The sequence below is a fragment of the Microcaecilia unicolor genome, chromosome 2 (genome assembly GCF_901765095.1).
Source record: "Microcaecilia unicolor chromosome 2, aMicUni1.1, whole genome shotgun sequence".
Lineage (NCBI taxonomy): Eukaryota > Metazoa > Chordata > Amphibia > Gymnophiona > Siphonopidae > Microcaecilia > Microcaecilia unicolor.
The window spans coordinates 248458613-248480681 of record NC_044032.1 but is presented as its reverse complement, the minus strand read 5'-3'; the positions used below and the strand labels follow the sequence as shown (position 1 = coordinate 248480681).

General features: G+C 41.2%; 1 protein-coding gene across 1 annotated transcript in view; it reads left to right on the top strand.

Annotated features, from left to right (window-relative positions):
- The window catches only part of LOC115461966 (olfactory receptor 5F1-like), a 29366-nt gene extending 7647 nt beyond the window's left edge, over positions 1-21719 (top strand). Inside the window, exons 2-4 of the mRNA XM_030192017.1 lie at positions 1182-1218; positions 4474-4779; positions 20761-21719. Coding sequence (XP_030047877.1) covers positions 1182-1218; positions 4474-4779; positions 20761-21719 — 1302 coding nt within the window. The remainder of the gene's footprint in view (positions 1-1181; positions 1219-4473; positions 4780-20760) is intronic.
- The last annotated feature ends 350 nt before the right edge of the window (positions 21720-22069 follow it).

The window sequence follows — 22069 nt, the reverse complement described above, 5'->3', positions numbered from 1 at the left end:
AGTACAGTCTCTGTTATCTGACCTTCACTGATCTGACCTTCCGGCATATCTGACAGACCCCCGGTGATGTCACACAGCTTCTCTTTCTGTTTTCTAAACCCGGGACCCCACTTTTACCACTGTTGTGAGCCGGGACCCTGATTTTACTGCCTTTGTTTCTGCATTGTTTGAGTGGTTGCCTTTGTTTCCCTATTATCCAACAATGGGTTGGTCCTGTTTAGATCAGATAATTGAGACTTTACTGTATGGCCAAATCGCTAAGGGGTCAATAGTCAAAACGATTTAATTGGCCAGAAATGGCTCCTGGATGGTTAAGTAGCATGTTCATTTTCAGTGGCACTTGACTGGTTAGTGCTGCTGAAAATGCCCAGTTAGCGCAAAACTCAAAATCGGCTATTTTGGGGTCATTCCAGGGCGAAATCAGCACTTGGCTGGATAAGGGCCGATATTCAGCGCTTAACCAGCCAAGGTAATTGCATAAATAGGACCGCATAAAAATCAGTCTTATCTTTATGTGGTTAAGCGCTGAATATCACGCTTAGGGCTCCTTTTACAAAGCTGCGGTAATGATTCCTGTAATGGACCCCCTGAATTTCAGCGAAGATGGGTGTGCTCAGAATATCTGTTGTTAGTAGTCATGACCGACATCTAAACTCACCCCGCTGAAACTTGAGGGACTTACAGGTCACTAACCTCGCCTTTCACTCCAGTGAAATGAAAGGGGAAAAAAAACTAAAATTGGATTGACCCTGGTTAGGGAAATAACCAAACTTACTGATGAAATTAATAAAGTTTGAATTTATTTGTCTATAAGAATATATTAAAACAAAGGTTATCAAATAAGATTGACAATTAAACTTTCGTCCTTTGGAATAATTCCCTTCACTTTTTAAACGTTTCCACAAATAAATATCCTTTTAACATTTTGTCATTCTTTCTGTTTCAGAACTCTCTTCCAATGTCAATACAATGAAAGAAATTCAGATAAGTACATATGTTCAATTATCCCTTACTTTTTAAAATAACCCTTTAAATAACCACAGGAGTCCAAATGCTTAATGTTTTTCACCCAATGACTTCAAAATAACCAGTTTTTTCCCCCTCTATTCTCTTTCTCTCATTTCTATGTGTGTGTGGCTATTATTATAAAGAATTTGATTCTTTGTGTTTTTCTCTTACAGGTTCGTCTAGAGTTTTCACTCCCGGGAGACTTTTCAGGTAAGTTTGTATTTTTTTTTTCTTGCACTATTTAACCCAGTTCACTTAGCTGTCAGGTATTGCCGCAGTTCACAGAAGTCTTTCTTGCGTCGGGGCCCTTGTCGTCTTCTGATTACCAGCCGGTCCCGTCTGGTCGAAGGTTCCACCTAAACCTCACACTTAAGCAACTCAAAGTGGGCAAAACCCTGTCTTTCCTACTTTCTGGAATATCCTTTTTACTGGTGGGGCATATTAACAAATACTGTGGCCAGTTACAATCTAACAAAATAAAATTAACTATAACAATCCCTAACACTTCCAAGCCTAGCTAATTTGTTTTTTTTTTTACTTCCCTATGCTGTGCAAGAGTGACTGACAGCCACTATGTATCACACTCAACATTCCATGCATATCCCCTTTACATCTCAAACAGATACCTAAATCATCCAAACTCTTCCTATTTTTCTTCCTTGTTTCCACCTATCCCATTCACCCTGCTATCAATTAGCTTTCATTCAATCACTACAGCTCTTGTCTCATTGCAATTCATCCAAAAATTTCTCAAAATTCTTCAAATAAGAGAAAATTAATTTCACACTCTACCCCAATCACACCTTCACTCCCACTTTCACCACAACACTATTATTACCACCCAACCTCTCTCCAACACTTTTCTTTTCCACAAATTTCCCCTCTGACTTTTCCACTCACAGCAGCACCGCCTCACGCTTTCACTGTCAGACGCTCTCCTCTACAAACAAACACTCTTGTCTTACAGCTGCTTTAGTACCTTCAATCACCAAAATTCCTTTAAAATCTTTCTTTCCCCTCTCTTTCATCAAAATCACCCTTTACCTGCTCACACACAGCACACCAGCTACTTTCACCTTGGAAATCAAAAACACTCTGCCACATCCCAGCACTTCCTCTCTTTCTGGCTGTCCAACTCACTCCCTTCACCATTCAATCCACATTTACACAAAATTCCCAAATCTCACTTTCTCAATCTCACTTTTACTATCACTCTCACCTCAATACTTTCACTGCCAGCCAAACTCACTTCCTAAAACTTTTAATTTCCTTCAATTCCACACTGCCTGTCCCACATCAAACAGCACATCCACTCTCTTCAGTTGCCAGAACCTCTCTGCAACTGCCAGCCAGCCCCGTCTCCCAGGTAACCCCTCCTTAGCTTCCCATTCCAAAACCCTTCTCAAAATTCTAAGCTACATTGCTGACTGGCGGAATGTTCACCAGCACAAGTAAATCCCCATTTTACCACTTAGTTTTTTTCTTCTTTCCCTAACCCCATGTTACATTCCTATGCGACAAATGCGATAAAGCCCATAGGAACTGAATGGTCTTCGTTGCATTTGCCTTGCTGGGAATCGCTACTGTGGCTTTGTAAAAGGAGCCCTTAATCTGCTTGTTTTTGCTGGCTCCATAAACCCGGAGGTTCAATGCCGGAGCCTGGACATGATCCAGCATTCCAAATGCCAGCTTCCCAGAAGTCTTACATGATAAACAGCATGTGTCATTTGTAGCCCATATAGGACAAGAGGTAGCATTAACAGTAGCATAATGCTGTCAGTGGATTAGCAAAATGCTGAGCGCTGCTGGCTGAACATCAACCCCTAAATAAATAAATGTATTTCAAGCTTCTATAAAATCCAAACCGCAGTACGGTGTTGAGTGCTATTTTCATTCTCCATGGATTTTTCTTCACAATTTTTCTAACTTAAGAACCCTCCCACCAAAAAGGCAACTTTTTTCTTAAGTTTGCAAACATTTTCAAGACAATTTTTGATATACAAACAGTTAACCTTTAATAGTAACAAATCAGACATTTTTCACAACAATCTTCATTAAATTACACACAAAAAACTTAAGTAGGAATGACATTTTGGGGGCTGTTGGTCCAGAATTAGTTACCCTAAATGTTACCAAGCCCCCTTAATCAGACTAATCCAAATGATATGGCACAAGAATAGAATAAATTAACATTCTCATCACTTGATCAAGTGGCTATTCTAGGAACCCTAAGTGGCAGTTTGATCCCTAATGGTAGTACTGCAACATTACCTCTAGGGGACTTTGGATTCTATTTTATTAGCCAAAGTAACAGCATATCAACACTAGTGAGTATATTCCATTAAGTGAGTTAGTTACAATAGACAACCTGTAGAATCCAGTATAACTGCAGTTAAAATTCCTGCCAGAGGCTTGGGTTCTTATAGCCTACCGGCCCTTGTACAATATACTGAATGTATCATTATTGATCCTACGGCAAACAGTGGTAAGCATAATCAACACGGTATAAAGAAAATAGTAAACAACTAAAAGCCAAAAATCCCAACCCAACCCAACCCCCCACATACTCGAAGGAAGGTGAACCAAAACAGAATAGCAAAGCCAAGAACACTCAAAAGTTCAGAAGGCAGCTGTGTGCTCGTACAGGTAATGATAGCCAAAAGGGCTCCCAAGTTTCCTGAAAGCACCACCCAGGAGTATTATCAAAATTATGAATGCCCTGACACTCTACCCTCAAAGTGGATTCTATTTTAAACCTAGGTGCTGCTGGATCAGGAGTGACTGGAAATCATTCCTATCTCCCCAAAGGTGCTTATGGGGGTAGGGGCTTTTGTATGAAGGCGACTGTGTGTGTGTGTGTGTGTGTGTGGAAGAGGGGGAGTTGGTCAGGGGATTGAGGGATGGATATGGTTCTGATCAAGGGGGTGGGGGTGTCTGCTACTGTTAATCTAGTACTGTACATCATAAATTGCTGCTTGCTAACCTAGGAGAACTAGGGATTGCCAGTCTGATTTTGAAGTGGTTTTTGCTCTTCTAAGAAATACTGTGTAACGACTAATTTTATAACAGGTTGTTTAGGTAGGGAGACTAAGTAAGTGCCTATTTTAAGCCTTTTTAAGCATCCACGTGTCTTTATAACATTGCCCCACAAAAGCAGCCAAAATCATGGCTAAAATGCAGCTGCACACAAATGTATGCTGCTGAAGTACACACATAGGGGTATATTTTATATTCTATACACACGCTTCGTAACTCCACCCACTCTTCTTCTATACTGAATCTATGGACGTGCCTACACCAGGGTCATATACCTTCCATTTGAATAATTTTATAAGATGCCTTTTTATACATGTACAATATAATTGCATATATGTACAAAAAGCCCTTGTAAAATTATTCCTTTAGGATTAAAATGGATGCTGAATTATCCAATCCATTGATTATGAATTGTTATGTTTTTTCCAGTAGAGTGTTACCTCTTGGCTGTGATTGCCTATGACCACTACGTGGCCATCTGCCATCCATTGACCTATACCGTTCACATGAGTAGGAAGGTGCGCATCTATTTGGCAGCTGGCTGCTGGGTAAGTGGCTTCATCAGCTCCATGGTCCAGGTTATATCTGTCACCATCCTGGACTTTTATGGCCCCAATGTGGTGGACTACTTCTTTTGTGATGTCACGCCGCTCTTCAAACTTGACTATTTCAATGTGGTAGTGGTGGCTGTAGCTGGGATGGGACCCTTGACCTTCATCCTTGTCACTTATGTGTGTATCATCACTGCTATCTTGAAGAACCACACAGTTCTCCCTTCTAACCAATACATTTTAATCTTTTTATCTGCCCCTTGCGGAAAGTTATCACAGATTTGGATATATTGCTGTACTGATATACTGATGACACCCAACTCCTTATGCAAATAAAATCATCATTGGATTAAGTTTTTACGTGAGTGGTTTTATGTTATAAAAGAGTCAAAAGTTGGATGAGGGGTAATTTACTAAGGCTTAATCTAATGATAGGGACCCTTAGAACCCTGCAGAGATGACAGATGATGTTATCCTTCAGCCTTAAGATGTTCCTGAATCACAAGTATTTATGGCCAGGGTGCCTCTCTGGAATTCATTAGTGTAGCCAGCTTCCCTTTCCTCTCTGTATGATTAGAAGGGATTGCAGAGGGGCCTCCACCCTCTTGTATACAGCACAAGTCAGAAACTTTCTAGGTTCTGGTTTCTGTAACTTTTATCCCACTTCTTATGCCTGATAATATACTGGTCTGGATGACACAGCAAAAGGCCTAAATCTCTGGGATATACATTGATAAGGCTTGACTTGAAGGCTCTCTCAAGCTTAGGGTTATCATATGTCTGGATTTACTCGGACATGTCCTCTTTTTGAGGACATGTCCGGGCGTCCGGACGGGTTTTGCCAGTCCGCCCGTTTGTCCGGATTTCTGGACAAATGGGCGGGTGGGTGGTGGGCCTATCCTAGCCTCCCCTTCCCTTACTTACTATCTACTGCCCTGGTGGTCTAGTGACCTCTTCGGGGCAGGAAAGATACCCCTCTTTCCTGCCCGGAGCGCTGCTCTTGCCCTGCATCCTGTTGCTGTGATGGTCTTGGGATTCAAAATGGCCGCCGAGAGTTGAAGCGGCCTCGCAAGACTTCAATTCTCAGCGGCCATTTTGAATCCTGAGACCTAATGGGCATGTGCACAAGAATTCTGCTTACTGCAAAACTTCTGTGCAAATGTGTCAGGTACGTCCCTCCCCCTTGCATTCAGTTTTACAGTGCACATTTTATTTGAATGCAATTTCATTTGGGCATTGGAGGGCTCCTCTTCTGTGCTGTTCTGTCGCTGTTGACTTTTGTGCAGGAGTTTAGAGTGATACAGCCTAAAAGTGTTGAATCACTGAATATCGTGCCTTTAAGCTAAGTTTGTGGATAACGATTGATTTTGAACATTGTATTGATCAGTGGCGTAGCTACGTGGGGCCACGGGGGCCTGGGCCCCCTTAGATTTGTCCCTGGACTCCCATGCCGATGACCCTCTTGGCCCCCCTCCCGCCACCAACCTTCCCATGCTGCTGCCATCGGCTACCTTTGCTGGCGGGGGACCCCAACCCCCGCCAGCCGAGGTCCTCTTCTTCCGCCGTAAGGCTTCGTTCTGTTTCTGTGAGTCTGACGTCCATATAACACTTCATAGTATTGTCTGAACACTGTATTGATATCCTTGTCTGAATGGACCAGATGACCAGAGGAGTCCTTAAGTTGAATTATCTTCTTAGGACCTATTTAGTACGAGTCAAGTTAGGTCCTAAGAAGATAGCTTGCCACTCTTATTTCCATGTAAAAATAATTGATACCCTATATAATAATTTGTACTTCCAACGTTCTACGTCTGGATGTCTGGGTTCATAACACAATTCCCATTGGTCCACCTTCGTGTCTGAACGTGATGACGTCAGAGGGCGGATCAGTGAGAGGGAAGTGAAATCAGTACCAGCCAGCAATCAACAAAGATTCCAATAGGGGTTTTGTATCCTGCAATATTTGTTGTTTAATAGTCCTCCAGCATGGAACACAGACACCTGTGTACCAGGGCTGGATTAAGACATAAGCAAATTGGGCATGTGCCTAGGATCCAAGTGTTTAGAAGTGATAATTCAATGATTCCCAGAGTTTTGCCCTAGTAAGTCATTTGCTGGCAGGAAAAAGGGTGCACGTGTGCAGTGGTGTTCCTAGGGGCGCTGACACCCGGGGCAGTGCCCCCCATGCAGCGCGCCCCCCCGGTGAATAAACCCCCTCACCCCCGGTTGCACGCCGCTGGGGGGGGGGGTGCCGCGCTGGTCAGCGTCGTTCGTTTCCATGCTCCCTCTGCCCCGGAACAGGTTACTTCCTGTTCCGGGGCAGAGGGAGCATGGAAACTAACGATGCTGACCAGCGCGCGGCACCCCCCCAGCGGCGTGCACCCGGGGCGGACTGCCCCCACCGCCCCCCTTGGTACACCACTGCACGTGTGTGTGTGTGTGTGTGCGTATGTGTGTGTCTGGTGGAAGGGGGAGGGGGAGGAGGAAGGGAGAAGAGAGGGAAAGGGGAATTGAGCCAGCACTACCTGTAGAGGTGTTTATTCTCTCCACCCAGTGGAAGACAGCCTTGGTTTATCCTTTTTAGTTATGTGTTATTGTTTGCTAATTGCACCTTTTCTGTTCATTGTTCTAATTTTTCATGACAATAAACATTTTTAGTTTATTGCCTCTGCTTGTCTGGACTGACTAAGCATCCTGGTGGTTTGTGTGTTGGGGCTGTTAATGCTTTCCAGGAACTGTGGGACCACTGGTAGTGTGGCCCCCAGAAACCTAGAAATCAATGGAGATAATTTGAGAGTGGGAGACTAACCCAGAGGCAGTTGGGACCCAATTGGTGGGATGAGGGTGTTAGTGTAGAGCACAAGGGGAAGGTGCAGATGGACCTGAGCTGTGCTGGGGATAGACCCTCTAAGTGGCCAGGGGGTAGCTCCAGGTGGGTGGCTAGGCATTTTGTAACAACCCCACTCCAATTTGATCTTTTCTCTCATTGTGATACAATTTGTACCCTGTTAACACAATGTCCAATTGATTGTCCTCTTTCCAGCAAGTCTCTGAGATGCCTATTATATCTATCTCTTCATTTTGTGCTATATACTCCAACTTTCCCATCTTATTTTTTAGACTTCTAGCATTTGTATACAGGCATTTCAAATTGTCTTTTTTGCTTGGATCTACAAGCTGCTTAGAAGTTGATAGGGATAATGTGCATTCTTTTTCCTGCTCTTTCATTAAGCACACCTGACTTACTTTCAGTATTGTTGAAACCTCTGTACTGGGATTCTCTAAATGTCCTGTTTCAATATTATCCTTCAAGGATACTCCACACCAAACAATGCACTCCTGGATGACTGTCGGCTTTCCCCCCTGACTTGACCCTACATTGTCCTTCAGTCTGCAGGGTCAGAGAACGGCACTTCTTACCTGCTGCTTCCCCTATTGTAAAAAACACAATAGGCCCCTGTCTGGGAATTTTAAAATGTATTTATATTATTGTCAGGGGGACCAATATACTTGTTTGCCTAGGGTTGACCAAAGTGTTAGTCCTACCCTGCTTCTGATATTTGGTGACTGAATAACTTGAAAAATTTCACCTCCCTAGTCCCTGTGCCTCTCCTCTGTGACCACTGCTCTCCATCTCTCAAGCATCTCACTTGAGATACCAGATTGGAAAAGGCAGAAGCAATGATCACGGTACACAATGCTACATTCCCAGTGGACAAGAGAGAGAAACAATAGTTTTAAGTTATGCCACAGCTGCTGAAGGTGTGCTATAAAGGTGAACAGCTACCTGCTTGTCTCACCAGTGATCCATGTGCTGTGCAAGAAGCTCTATTCTCAGTATCCAAGTCATGATTCCCTGCCCATGGGTCTAACAGGTTCCAGCACTGCTGTGGCTCAGAGATCTTCACTGGATGGTGACACTGGAGGGGGACAGGAAGTATTGCACAGTGGCATGGTAAAGATCTGACACATCTTATTTTATAATAATTATAAAAGTATAGCTATACAGTGTGACAAGTGGAAGGAGCCAGATATGCTCCCTCTGTTTATGCAAAGAAGTTCTCAGTGAATTAATATCAATGCAGATAATTGATCATCTGCATTTTGCTCTACTACAATCCTCTGCCCAGGTCTTACTGTGTAAAGCAGACTTGCCTCTTGCTCATACTGTTATTGATCATATGCATGTTGTTTAGGAGAACTGCCTTTGGCTTAGCCCGTGATCCTGTGTGCTACAGGCAGAGGAACTATCTCTAGCATGGGCTGTGATTATGGGAAAAGATTTAATTTTATTCCTTAATTGCCCTGTGATTATCTTTCAGAGCATACACAATCACAGCCTGAGCATATGTACATGATCATAGCTGTATATTGCCATTATGCCACCGCAAAACTGTGAATGTGAAGATACCCTGATTCTATTCCCCTACTGTTGGCCCGTTCATTGTCTAACCCTGAATTAGTCATATGGGGACAATTTTCAAAACTCATGCAGAGCTGTAAACAATTTTTTTTTGTTTAAAAAGGACCTTTGGAAATTCAGTACATGTGGACTTTGCACCCAAAGCAAGAGTTCAAATGAAAACTCAGAAATGCATACTTTACCTTTCCTGGTCTGTCTTTGCCCCTGGGTCTGCCCCTTTTTACTTTGGGCAGAAGTACATTTACTGTGATACAACATACATACTTTTGGCTGCTGAGGGGAAGGCAGTTTTCAGCCTGGAGGTTCACCAAGTAACTACAGGAATAATCAACTATCACATAATTTGAGTCACATAACTTGCCTGCCCACTGACTTGAGTGTCATAAGAACTTAAGAATATAAGAATTGTCCTACTGGGTCAGCCCGAGTTCTCTCTAGCCCAGTGTCCTGTTTCCAACAGTGGCCAGTCTAGGTTACAAGTACCTGACAGAGTCCCGAAAAGTGAGAAGATTCTACGCTTCTTAATACCAAGGGTAATAGTGGCTTTCCCCAGGTCTACTTAATAACTAATTCTGGACTTTTCCTCTAGGAACTTGACCAAACCTTTTTTAAACCCAGATACATTAACTGCTTTTACCTCTTGTTCATACAATGAGTTCCAGATCTTAACTAGATGTTGAGTGAAATACTATTTTCTGCTATTTGTTTTAAATGTGCTACCATGTAACTTCATGGAGTTTACCATGGTCTTTGTACTTTTGTAGTCAGTCCAATACAAAATGTATCACCTTGTTTTCCTTTCCTTTCCTTTCTGTTCTTTTCTTTATTTTATTTATTGGGATTTATTTACCGCCTTTTTCAAGGAATTCACTCAAGATGGTGTACAGTAAGAATTTTGTTTTGTTTTATTTCTATTTATTACCTTCACGTGGACTAACACAAAAACCAGACTACTTTGTTCTTTTTGGCTTGTAAACAATTGATTCAGGCTTACCCGTTCCACTCCAGTCAGTATTTTTTAGACCTCTATCCTATCTCCCCTCAGCCATCTCTTCTCCAAACAGAAGAGCCCTAACCTCTTTAGACATTCCTCATATGAGAGTCATTTCATTCCACTGATCATTGAATAAATAACAAATCTTAACTTTCCACTCACTGTAGAGGCACTTCAGTTCATCCTTTTCAACACTGCAAAATCCGCAGCTGAGAGCGTTTGTTGCATGCACTGAGCACGTAAGAGCCATGTCTGGATGGGACTATTAAAGGTATTTGGAAATGGATCTCTCTGGCTGGGGCAGAGGAGGACCAGATTAGGTCAGTTTATGAAGAATAAAGGCATTTCCCCATTGTTTTCAACCTCCTCCTGAGCCCTCTAACTTTGATTTATCAGGCTTTAATGTAAAATTATGTAGCCTCGTGTGTTTGGCCTGTCTACATTTAAGGAAGTAATTTGTGATGGTGAGATACTGACGTGTACCACAAAGGAGAGAAGTCTAAGGGGGATCAAATCTGATAAAATCAAGGTAGAAAAAGAATGTGACAAAGCAGTAGCCAGAACTAGATGAATTCAAAGGCGCACAAGAAGAGGTGTAACCAGTAGAAAAAGGAGCTGATAATGACTCCGTACAGGATGCAGGTTAAACCTTCTCTAGGGTATTGTGGAGGCCACACCTCAGAAAGAATATAGACAAGAAGAGACAATACAAGAGGTGCTGAAATTTTGTAGAATTTTGCACAATGACTCTTATGAAAAAAAGACTTAAAGGCCTAAACTCTATTTGTATTTTAGTTTTGATTGCTTGCTTTTTGAATCCAAGCTCATGGCTAGTTACATTCAGGTGCCATTGGTATTTCTCTGCTGTAGAAAGTTTACAATTTAAGAGCTTCATTTACTGAAGTGTATTTATGCATTAAGGCACATTAAGCACATTAATACCTGTTAATGTAATTTATTTCCTTAGCAGATGAGCCCCACTGGAGAAATTGTTGCTTGCATTAAATTGCATTAACCCTTTAAAGCATACTAATAATTGAGACCTTTAGTTTGTGTCTGAGGCAATGTAGGGTGAAGTGACTTGTCCAAGGCACATTGGTGGAGAAGCAGGATTTTAGTCCCAGCTTTGTTGATTCTAAGCCTGCTGCTCTAACTACTCTAAATATGTATATCCCAGAGAAGAGGAGCAACAGAGGGATATGATAGAGGCTCTCTAATATTTCAAAAGTGTAAAGAACACATAGAGATATTTTTCAGTGCAAAGAAAGTTCTAGAAGAAGAGGTCATGGTATGAGACTGCAAGGATGTAGACTGAGGAATAACTCAAGGAAATACTACTGCACAGAAAGGGTGGTAAATGCATAGAACAACCTGCCGGTGTCAGTAGAAACCATAGGAGGATTTAAGAGTGTCTGAGGTAAACAGAAGATCCTAAGATGTGAGGTAAAACCTGAGACCTGGTAGGCTCTGCGGTATTGTGTCAGGAATGGGCAGACAAGATGTAATTTTTTACCCTGTTTATGTCAGTCTCGTTTTTTATAAGTGAATGAAAGTAGAGTGCTTTTGAAGACTACTCAGTATGTTTATGTTATTATTATTATTAATAATCATTTGTATAGCACATATTCCATGCATGCAACACTATACAAAGATGCATAATGGGCTCTCATCCTTAAACAAAGTTTTTTTGGCTATTTGAAAAGCTGAATCAGTGGCTTTTGTTTTCATGAGGTTGCATGTGTAAGATGCTTGAAAGATCCTGGTCCTCTGGTCCATCCTTAGGGCAGGATCTTAGTTCTCAGTTACCTGTATGGTATGGGATCCTCAGCTTCAGAAGGCTTCCTCTGCCATACTAGGTCTTTATCCTGAATTTTCGTATGGTACTGCATTGGGCCCTGTAGTGCTTCTATGCACTGGATCTTTGTTTTCTGTTTCTTTGATGAATTGGATCCAGGGCTCTCTCTTTTGTGCTGTGTTGTTGTCCTTGGGTCTCTATACAATACCAGATCTTCTCTAGTACTGGATCTTAGTTCATGAGTTTTTTCTTTATTACTGGATTGTTTTTCTTGGTTTACTGAGTGAATTTTTGCTGACTCAATCGTAAGGGTGGCACATTTGATTTTAGGACACGTTCACCAGATTCATGGAAAAGGGATTGTGTAATGCAATTATCATTACATAACTATGGTGGGGGTAGAGAAAGGGGAAAATTAAACGACTCAACACAGCTGAGGGATTGAAAATAATTAGGGGAAATGGGGGAGGGGTAGAAAAGGCAAGGAGTCCATAGAGAAAGCATTCAGCATGATAGTAAAATGCGATGATTCATGGCTTTTCTTCATCCATTTGTTGTTCTGTGTTTAAGTGGGATGCATGTTAGAGGTCTACAAAATTCTGAGCGGATAGAACGAGTAAACCTAAATCGATTGTATGCTCTTTCAAAAAGTAACTCTACTCAATCTTCAACTGTCTTGCCGACAAATACATGTATAAACAACAACAAATTCAACTCGGTCTGCTATTAACTAGCACCAACTATAATATTATAAGGTGGAGGAAAGTCTTCAGTAAAAACAGTGCTGCTATTATAGCACAGCTACTGTATCACTTATCACAAATCAGAAACCTCCCCCCATTTCCTTTTTCATATATATATATATTTATATTTTTAATCCAATTATAGTAAACTAATCTTAAACTTCTAAAGTGTACAATTTGATTGTTTGACTAAGCTCTGGTCAAAACACTATTGAGAATGCTGTCTTCAAAGTGGCTGGTGATGTGTGATATAGTAGCTATGGTATAACAGCAGCACTGTTTTTACTGTAGTCTTTCCTTCACCTTATAATATTATAGTTGGTGCTGGTTAATAGCAGACCGAGTTGAATTTGCTATTGTTTATATTCTTTCAAAATGTCCATGAAGTTATATGGTAATACTTTTAAAGCAAATAGAAGAAAATATTTTTCACTCAATGAATAGTTAAACTCTGGAATTTGTTGCCGGAGGATGTAGAAACAGCATTTAGCATATCTGGGTTTTAAAAAAAGATTTAGACAAATGTTCCTAGAGGATAAAACTATAAAGTGATATTAAGTAGTGGCTACCAATCCCACGGATAAGTAGTGGGGAAAACCACTACTTATCCCTGGGTTTGGTAGCATGGAATCTTGTGGGTTTCTGCCAGGTACTTGTGACCTGGATTGGCCACTGTTGGAAGCAGGATACTGAGCTAGATGGACCATTGGTCTGGCCTAGTATGGCTATTCTTATGTTCTTTTGCATCTAGGGTGCCATATTCTCACATCTTTCATGAATATGCATTTTCCACGTCTTCCTCTTCACAGATATCTTGACTGTCTAATGCTGCATGACAAGGGTTTGCAGTTTCAGTAACTTGAACAGGGGTTTGCAATTAGAGCAAATCTTCCCTAGTTTTGTAGAAAGAACACTTTTGTGACAGTACTACTACTAATCATTTCTATAGCGCTACGAGACATATGCAGCGCTGTACACATTATATGCAGGTGCTTTCTCTAGATGGCTCACGATCTCAGTTTTTGTACCTGGGTCAATGGAGGGTTAAGGGGGTCTTTTACTAAGGTGCGCTCACATTTTTGGCGTGCACTAAAATTGTAGGCGTGCTAAATGTTAGAGATGCCAATGCATTCCTATGGGTGTCTCTAACATTTAGAACACCCACAATTTTAGCACGAGCTAAAAACGTGATCGTGCCTTAGTAAAAGGTCCCCTAAGTGACTTGCCCAAGATCACAAGGAGCTGCAGTGGGAACTGAACCCAAGTTGCCAGGATCGAAGCCTACTTTACTGACCACTAGTCTACTCCTCCATCTCCAAGGCCTTCATTGGTTAATTGTAACAGGTGCTGGAAAAAATTCCAAAAAACCATGAACTCTGGACCTTTTCATACTGTGCTGGCTCTTTTATATCTCTATGGCATTTTAGGGGAATAAAAATTATGCAACGTTTTATTATAGTGACAATGCTGTATTCATGCTTTACTTGTACCAGTGTGGTGCCTATAGAGGGCTCTGGTAAAGATCTGCATTGATGTGATGTCTGCATGGGTGTCTGTTGAAGTTCCTCTCTTCAACTGTCCATGCTGTGTCAGTGTCAGCTATACCCCAGATTCTATATAGTGCCACTTGAGTTGCACACACAAATCAGGTCGTATTCTGATTAGTGCGTGTGACTTAATTATCTTAACAAGCCAATCAGCGCCAATAATTGCCACTTAACAAGCAATTATTGCTATTAATTGGCATTCATCAGAATTTATGTGCACAACTTTCTAAGCGTATTCTGTAAAGTGATGCATGTAAATTCTATGATGCAGATTGGAAAAGGGGTGTGGTCACAGGCGTGGAATGGGTGGATCATGGGACTTTATTAAAAACTTGATTATAGAATACGCCTAGGCATATTTTTTTCAGTGCCAGTTGCTAAGGTGCCATATATAGAATGTAGTGCTATCCCCCGAATTCTATATAGCACATCTAGAGATCCGTGCCAAACTCCAAGCGGATTCTATAACAATGTGTGCAACTTAACAAGCTTAACAAGCTAATGTACACTGATAACAGCACTTAGCAACCAATAATGAGCACTAATTGGCACTAATTAGAATTTTGAGCACAACTTGCTAAGCTTATTCTGTAACAAAGTGCGCTAAACTTCTAATGTGCACAGGCAAAAAGGGGAATGGTTATGGGTGGGGAAACAGGCACTTCGTGGGCATTCCAAAATTTACGTGCGTAGTTATAGAATATGACCCTCAGTGCCTAAATCTACGCGCTGGGATTTACGCCACATTTTTGTTGGTGTAAATGGATGCATGTAATTTTAGGCACTGAGATATCAACTAAGCGTATTCTATATACTGTGCCTGAATCTAGGCACCGCTTATAGAATATGCTTAGTCGGCATTGATTTCCATGCCAGTTTTTTAGGCACCATATTTATAGAATCTCCCCCTTAACTAACAGTATTCTGTAAGTTGTCCATGTAACTACCAGCCCCATCTGTGTCTCAACCATTCTTCTCTCCTGTGAATGCCCTTTAACAGTTATGTGCTATGCATTCAAACCATGCAATTACAGGATAGTGGTTCAATACTGCCATTTAAATGGGTACTGTACACTTAGAGCAGAAACAGTGGAGACAACAACAAAAAAACAGCTTGTTGCTTCAAAATCTTTAATGAGAAATCTTCATACAACTCAACATGGGCCGTGTTTCGGCTCCAAGGCCTGCATCAGGAGAGTGTAAAACTTCCTATGTAATCTATGCTTTTGTAGAACACAGAACCGCTAAACAAGCAAAAAGTTGAACCAACTGCGGTATTTTAATCCAAAGAGCAGGAAACCGTTTCAGCATGTGGTACAACACTATCACATCACTGTGCTGAGTCTTATGAAGACTGATCATTAAAGATTTTGAACCAGCAAGCTGTTTTTTTGTCTTCTCCACTGTTTCTGCTTTGGATTTTTTTCGTGGCGTACTTTTATTCTGTTTTCTGTTGTAAGTGTACACTTACCCATGAGGATAGCAGTTATTCTGTAAATTTATGGGTATAATCAGCATGAAAATTTAGGTGACCTGTTATGGAATGAGGGGAATAATAATCAATGAAAAATCTGATTTGGACCAGAAATCTTGTACAAGCAGTAGACTTAATATACAAATCCAAATAAATACTTAAATCCCACAAAGATCAGGAGTTGTTTCATGTGGATTGCAAAAGAGAAGGCTAGAGATTAGTTGGATAATATTCAAGATGTGTTTGAACAATTAAAAATTATGCATATGCTCTCAAAAATGTGAAAAAGTTGTGTTTTCAAATTACTTGAAAACCCCATATAGTCATTTGAGATCTTAAATCAGTTGGTATGTTGTTTCCAAGTTTATTACAGGCTTTCTATCGCACTCACTGGGGGAGAAAGAAGAGCAGAAAAGCAAAATAGGGGGAAGGAGGAAAGAACTACCTAATTTATGATAGGATAGTGGGGTGGGGGGGAGGCAACACATAGTGGGGAAAGCTATGCAATCATGACTCTCATACAGTGCCTCCACGCTTAAAAAGAGGGGCAGAAAAAAAGAGTAATATTATTGGAAAGCTTCCTGAAAAGGAACATTTTTTAGATCCGATTTGAAGTGCTGGAGAGTGCATTATAGTTTAAGAAGATCTGAGCCTTAGAAAATTTGAACATTGAGTGGTATCATACACAATCTCTCTAAAAGAGGGAACTACTAACCTATCTTGATACAATGATCTTAATGTCCAAGAAGGGAGGTACAGTGTCAGAAGACATGAGAGAAACATAGGATCTCCAGTAGTATGGATTTTATAGACCAGTAGTAGTAAATTATAAGTAACTTGGTGTGACAAAGGATGCCCATGAGCTGCCTTCAGAAGTGGGGTAATGCAATCATATGTTTTGGCTCTTGTAATAAGTTTGACTGTGGTGTTTTGTACCTGTTGTAAGTGTCTGAGGTCTTTGAGTCTAAGCCCTTTATACAATGCATTGCAGTAGTCCAGTTGATAATAACCAGTACATTTATTTATTTATTTATTACATTTGTACCCCGCGCTTTCCCACTCAAAGCAGGTTCAATGCGGCTTACATAGTAATTGGGATTACAAAGTATTGATGAAGAGAAATAAGTTGGGTGTTATCAGAGTAATAAAAGAAATAAGAATGTAGAGATGCAAGGATGAGGGGAGTAGTAGAAGGATGAGCAAGGGTAAGTGAGCAATTGGAGGCGTAGATGAGGCGGAAGGAGATGGGCAAGAGTGAAGGGAGTAGGAGAGGTGAGAGCAAGGGTAGATGAGCAATTGGGGGAGGGGTCGATGAGGCGGAAGGGGATAAAGCAAGGGATAGGCAGGGGAAAATGTGGCGGGAGATGTGGTCTAGGTCATTATCGTTGTCTCCTGGATATGTGATGGATAGATGCATGGATAGATATATGCATTAGAATATTAAGAACGAAGGGTGTAATAGAAGTTTAACGGTACAAAGAGCATGGAGTTTGAAAAATGAGCATTTAACTACTTTCTGAGGTGAATGTAAGTGCATTGTCAAAGATCACATCTAAAATTCTAGTAGTGGTCACTAATGGGACTGGAATTGAATAAAGCAAAATAGGTGTCACAAGAGTCCTATTATCCTGATTGCTAAAGAGGAGAAATTTGGATTTGCTAGGATAAAGGACAAGTTTGTTTTCATTCAACCAGTTTGTAACCTGTGCTAATTTGCTGTTAATATAGATATGTTGCGGGTCTGAGGGATCTAAAGTACAAAGAATTAGAATGTCATCGGCATATGATAACAAAATGATAGCGCAAACATCTTCTCGTATCTTAAGTCCCCAGCATTCAGAAGATGTAGAATGATATGATTCTTATGAAGTCATTTTTTATGTACCAGTGGAATTATTAATAGGCTAAATATATATTGTGGAACTTGACTGTATAATATCTTAAAAGTCAGTGTGTATAACTTAAAATTATTCATGCTTCTATCGGTAACCAGTGAAGATTTTGTAATAATGAGGTCACTCAGTAGAATTTTCTTGCATAACATAATAGTCTAGCTAAAGTATTTTGTAACATCTGTAGTCTTCTACATAGTTTAGCAGAACAGCCTACATCATGCATATTACAATAATCCAGTAATGTCAGTATAAGCGCTGATATAATAATCTAAAATTGATGACATAAATAACAATGTAGTCTACGTAGAAGGAAATAATTGAACGGCGCCAGTGAAATAGATTGCTGGCAATCTATTTTGGTGGCGCCGAAAACAGCTGCCCGAACCGTATTATCGAAAAAGATGGCCGGCCATCTTTTCTTTTGATAATACGGTTTGGACCGGCCAAATGCCAGAGTTCGCCGGATTTGAGATGGCCGGTTTTGTTTTTCAGCGATAATGGAAACTAAATGTGGCCATCTAAACCCCAGCTAAATCCAAGGCATTTGCTCGTGGGAGGAGCCAGCATTTGTAGTGCACTGGTCCCCCTGACATGCCAGGACACCAATCGGGCACCCTAGGGGGCACTTCTAAAAATTAAAAAAAATATACAAATAGCTCCCAGGTGCATAGCTCCCTTACCTTGGGTGTTAAGCCCCCCAAATCCCCCCAAAACACACTCCCCACAATTCTACAACACTACCATAGCCCTTATGGGTGAAGGGGGGCACCTACATGTGGGTACAGTGGGTTTTGGAGGGGGTTGGAGGGTTCAACACTTACCACCACAAGTGTAACAGGTAGGGGGGAATGGGCCTGGGTCCACCTGCCTGAAGTCCACTGCAACTAACAAAAATTGTTCCAGGGACCTGCATACTGCTGTCAGGGAGCTGGGTATGACATTTGAGGCTGGCATACAGGCTGACAAAAAAGGTTTTTATTTTTATTTTTTTATTGTGGGAGGGGGTTGGTGACCACTAGGGGAGCATGGGAAGGTCATCCCCCATTCCCTCCAGTGGTCATCTGGTGAGTTGGGGCACCTTTTTGAGGCTTGGTCATGAAAATAAAAGGACCAAGTAAAATCGGCAAAATACTGATTAACGCCGCTTTTGTTTTTTCCATTATGCGCTGAAGCCGGCCATCTGGTAGACATGCCCATGCCCGCCCATGTCCCGCCTTTGCTACATGGCCGACACGCCCCCTTGAACTTTCACCGGCTTGGCGACGGGAAAGCGGCGATGGTGTCAAAAAAGCAGCTTTTGATTATACCGATTTCGCCGCTTTTGAGAGATCGCCAGCCATCTCCCGATTTATGTCAGAAGATGGCTGGCGATCACTTTCGAAAATAAGCCTGATAGTTGTCTATGCTTCCAAAAAATCTTTTTACTCAGTGAATTAACCACATCATTAGGGATGTAGTATAAATCCTAAGAGCTATAGAAATGGCATAGCATGGAAAACTGTAGAGTCTTCAGTCATTGTCTGTCAGCAGTCTAAGGGAAACAGGAAGTCTGTTCCATTCTTAAGGTCTAGCAGTTGAAAAAGTGCAGAACATTGTTTCATCAAAGTAAAAATGAGGAATGGTCAAACGCTGAGAACCCTCAGATCGCAGTGGTCTACTGGGTTTGTGAATTTTCAGAACAGCCATCAGATTATGTGTCACTTGATGTTGTAAAGTCTTAGGAATGAGATGTAGTCACTTGAATTGGATATGATAAAGATATGTAACCAATGTAGAATCTTCAAATGGGGAGAAATGTGGGTATAACATGGGGTGCCAATCAGTAATCAAGCAGTAGCATTTCAGACAACATTGATGAAGTCCTAGATACAAAGAATTGCAGTAATCCAGTTGGGAAAGGATCATACACTGCAGTACAGTTTCATGTTTGGAATATATCTGGATAAATCTGCAATTTATAAGTTTTTAAACTCTAATCAATTTAATTAATACTGTAGGTGGCTTCTAAAGAGAGGATGATGTCTGTTTGTTATAATGGGAAGTTTCTAGAGTAGGGAGATTCCTGAAGTGTTGAGATAATTTATGAGTGAGGTGTTCAGCCCATCACCAAGGGTGGGTCTCTATCAACAAACATGACACAAGAGAGATGCTATCCAGGGAGTAGGTCATTGAATCTTTCTGAGGTTTCAGGGAACACATGAAAGGGAAAGGTGTGGGATTTGTTATACTGCCTTTCTGTGTTTACAATATGAGCAGAGGAGGATTAAGTGACTTGTTCAGAGTCACAAGAACCAGCAGTGGGAATTGAACCCAGTTTCCTAGGTTTTCTGACCATTGTATAGACCATTAGGCTACTCTTTTACTCCAGTAGGCAAGGATGAGGTACTTGCACTCTTTCTCTGAAAAGGATGGAAAAGCCTGAGAAAGACCTCAGTAGTTCTCTTTGCTGTGGATAGATTTTTCCCCAAGTTCCTGGGTTAAAGGATCCATCTGGGAGAAGATTCAGTGGTTTCAGAAAGGGCTCTAGGGAGGCAGAGACTCCACAGAAAGACAAGGGAAGTCTCTGTTTTTAATTTATTGGTGTGCTCTAGGTGTATGAGAAGCTGTGTATTGAATTTTTCCTCTGTTTTGACCCTTGAACTTTATTTTGCGAGGGGACTGGACTGTGTAATTCCACCAGCTGCTGTTTCCATACGGTAGACTTTCTGTAATGCTTTATTTGTTTAGTACTTCAGTAAAGCTCGGTTTGGGTTTGTAACATTCCATAAGACATTATTTTCTCTGAAACGCTGTGGAAGGAAGTTTTGAATATGGGCAACTGTTAGGATGTGTTATTTTATTCTTAACTCCAGTTATTATTAACTACATCTAATTGCATAAAATGGGATCTGTTGGTGCTTAAATAACATGCATTAACTAGTAGCACTTTAGAAATGTCAAGTAGTAGTAGTAGTAACTGTAGCCTACATTGATATTTATGCCTCTATGTGAGTAATCCTTTGGCATAGCAGCTATAGATGTCTCCCTCCCCAGAATCTATGTTCTGGACATTGCAGCTAGTTTTTTTTCTTCACTCTGAAGCCTCTGAAAGTGAACCCTTGCGTTTTCAGGGAGTGCCCTGCAAAAAGAAGTTACAATAGATTCCTATGATGTGTGGTGATTCTTACATTCTTACCAACTAAAGAGACATACTTTTACAGTGATAAGATCGCAGGAAGTCCCTTATATATTGTGTCCCATATCACTGTTAGTGCAATAATTTTCTTTGATTTTTTTTTTCTTTCCCATCAACAGACTTCATGGAGTTCAGAAAATGGGAAAACAATTCTGGTGTGACGGAATTCATCATAGTGGGGCTGTCCGCTACCAATGAGCCCCAAATTGTCCTCTTTTTAATGTTTCTGATCATTTACCTCATCACCTTGATTGGTAACATGATCATCCTCACCCTTATCACCAGTGACTCCCGCCTCCATAGCCCTATGTACTTCTTCTTGGCCAATCTCTCCTTGATTGATATCATCTTTTCATCTGTGACGGTCCCCAACCTGCTGTCCAACCTCCTGGGCATGAAGAAAACCATCTCCTTCTCAGGTTGCATTACCCAGTTATACTTTTTCCAGTACTTTGTGGTGGCAGAGTGCTACCTCTTAGCTGTCATGGCCTATGACCGCTATGTGGCCATCTGCTACCCCTTGAACTACCCCATCCGGATGAATAGGAAAGTGCGTATCCAGATGGTTATTGGATGCTGGATATGTGGGTTTGTCAACTCTATGGTCCAGGCAGTCTCTGTCTCCAGGCTGGACTACTGTGGTCCCAATATTGTAGACCATTTCTTCTGTGATGTCACACCTCTCTTCAAGCTCTCTTGCTCAAGCACTACCCTCAGTGAAACAGTGTTCATGATAGTGGTATTTTTTGCTGGGATGTGTCCCTTGACCTTTATCCTTGTTACCTACATACGCATCATCACTGCTATCTTGAAGATGCGTTCCACTGCGGGCCGCCGTCGGACGTTTTCTACCTGTGCCTCTCATTTTACTGTAGTTGGATTATACTATGGCAGTGGCATTTTTAGTTACATCTGGCCAACCACTACATATGCTATGAACAAGGACGTGAAGGTGGTAGCTGTGCTTTACACCATCTTTACTCCCATGTTGAACCCTATTATCTATAGCCTAAGGAATAGAGAAGTGAAAGCAGCACTGAAGAAACTCATCAGCAGAAAGGCTGTCTTAACCAAGTGATCAGTATGTCATCATGGAGGAGGAAGGGTTTGACAGCTGGTTCTATTCAATTCAACAAATCACTTTCCACTCCATATGAAATCACATTGGATGATAAAATAAAATATCTATCAGTTCTTAATATATGAATGAGGTATGCCACAAAATAAACTGAGTTTAAAGGAATTCACTGTTCCTATAGGAGAAAGTGGCATCTGGTTAGGTTACCATAGAGCAATTGGAGAGTTTGGTCCACTATAGCTATAAACAAAATATGCAAGTTAACTGTGTTTTTAGCACAAAGCTAAGCTGATGTAGTTAGGGGGGAAGTTATCAAGGCACAGTAAAAGAGGAACTTTTACTGTACCTTC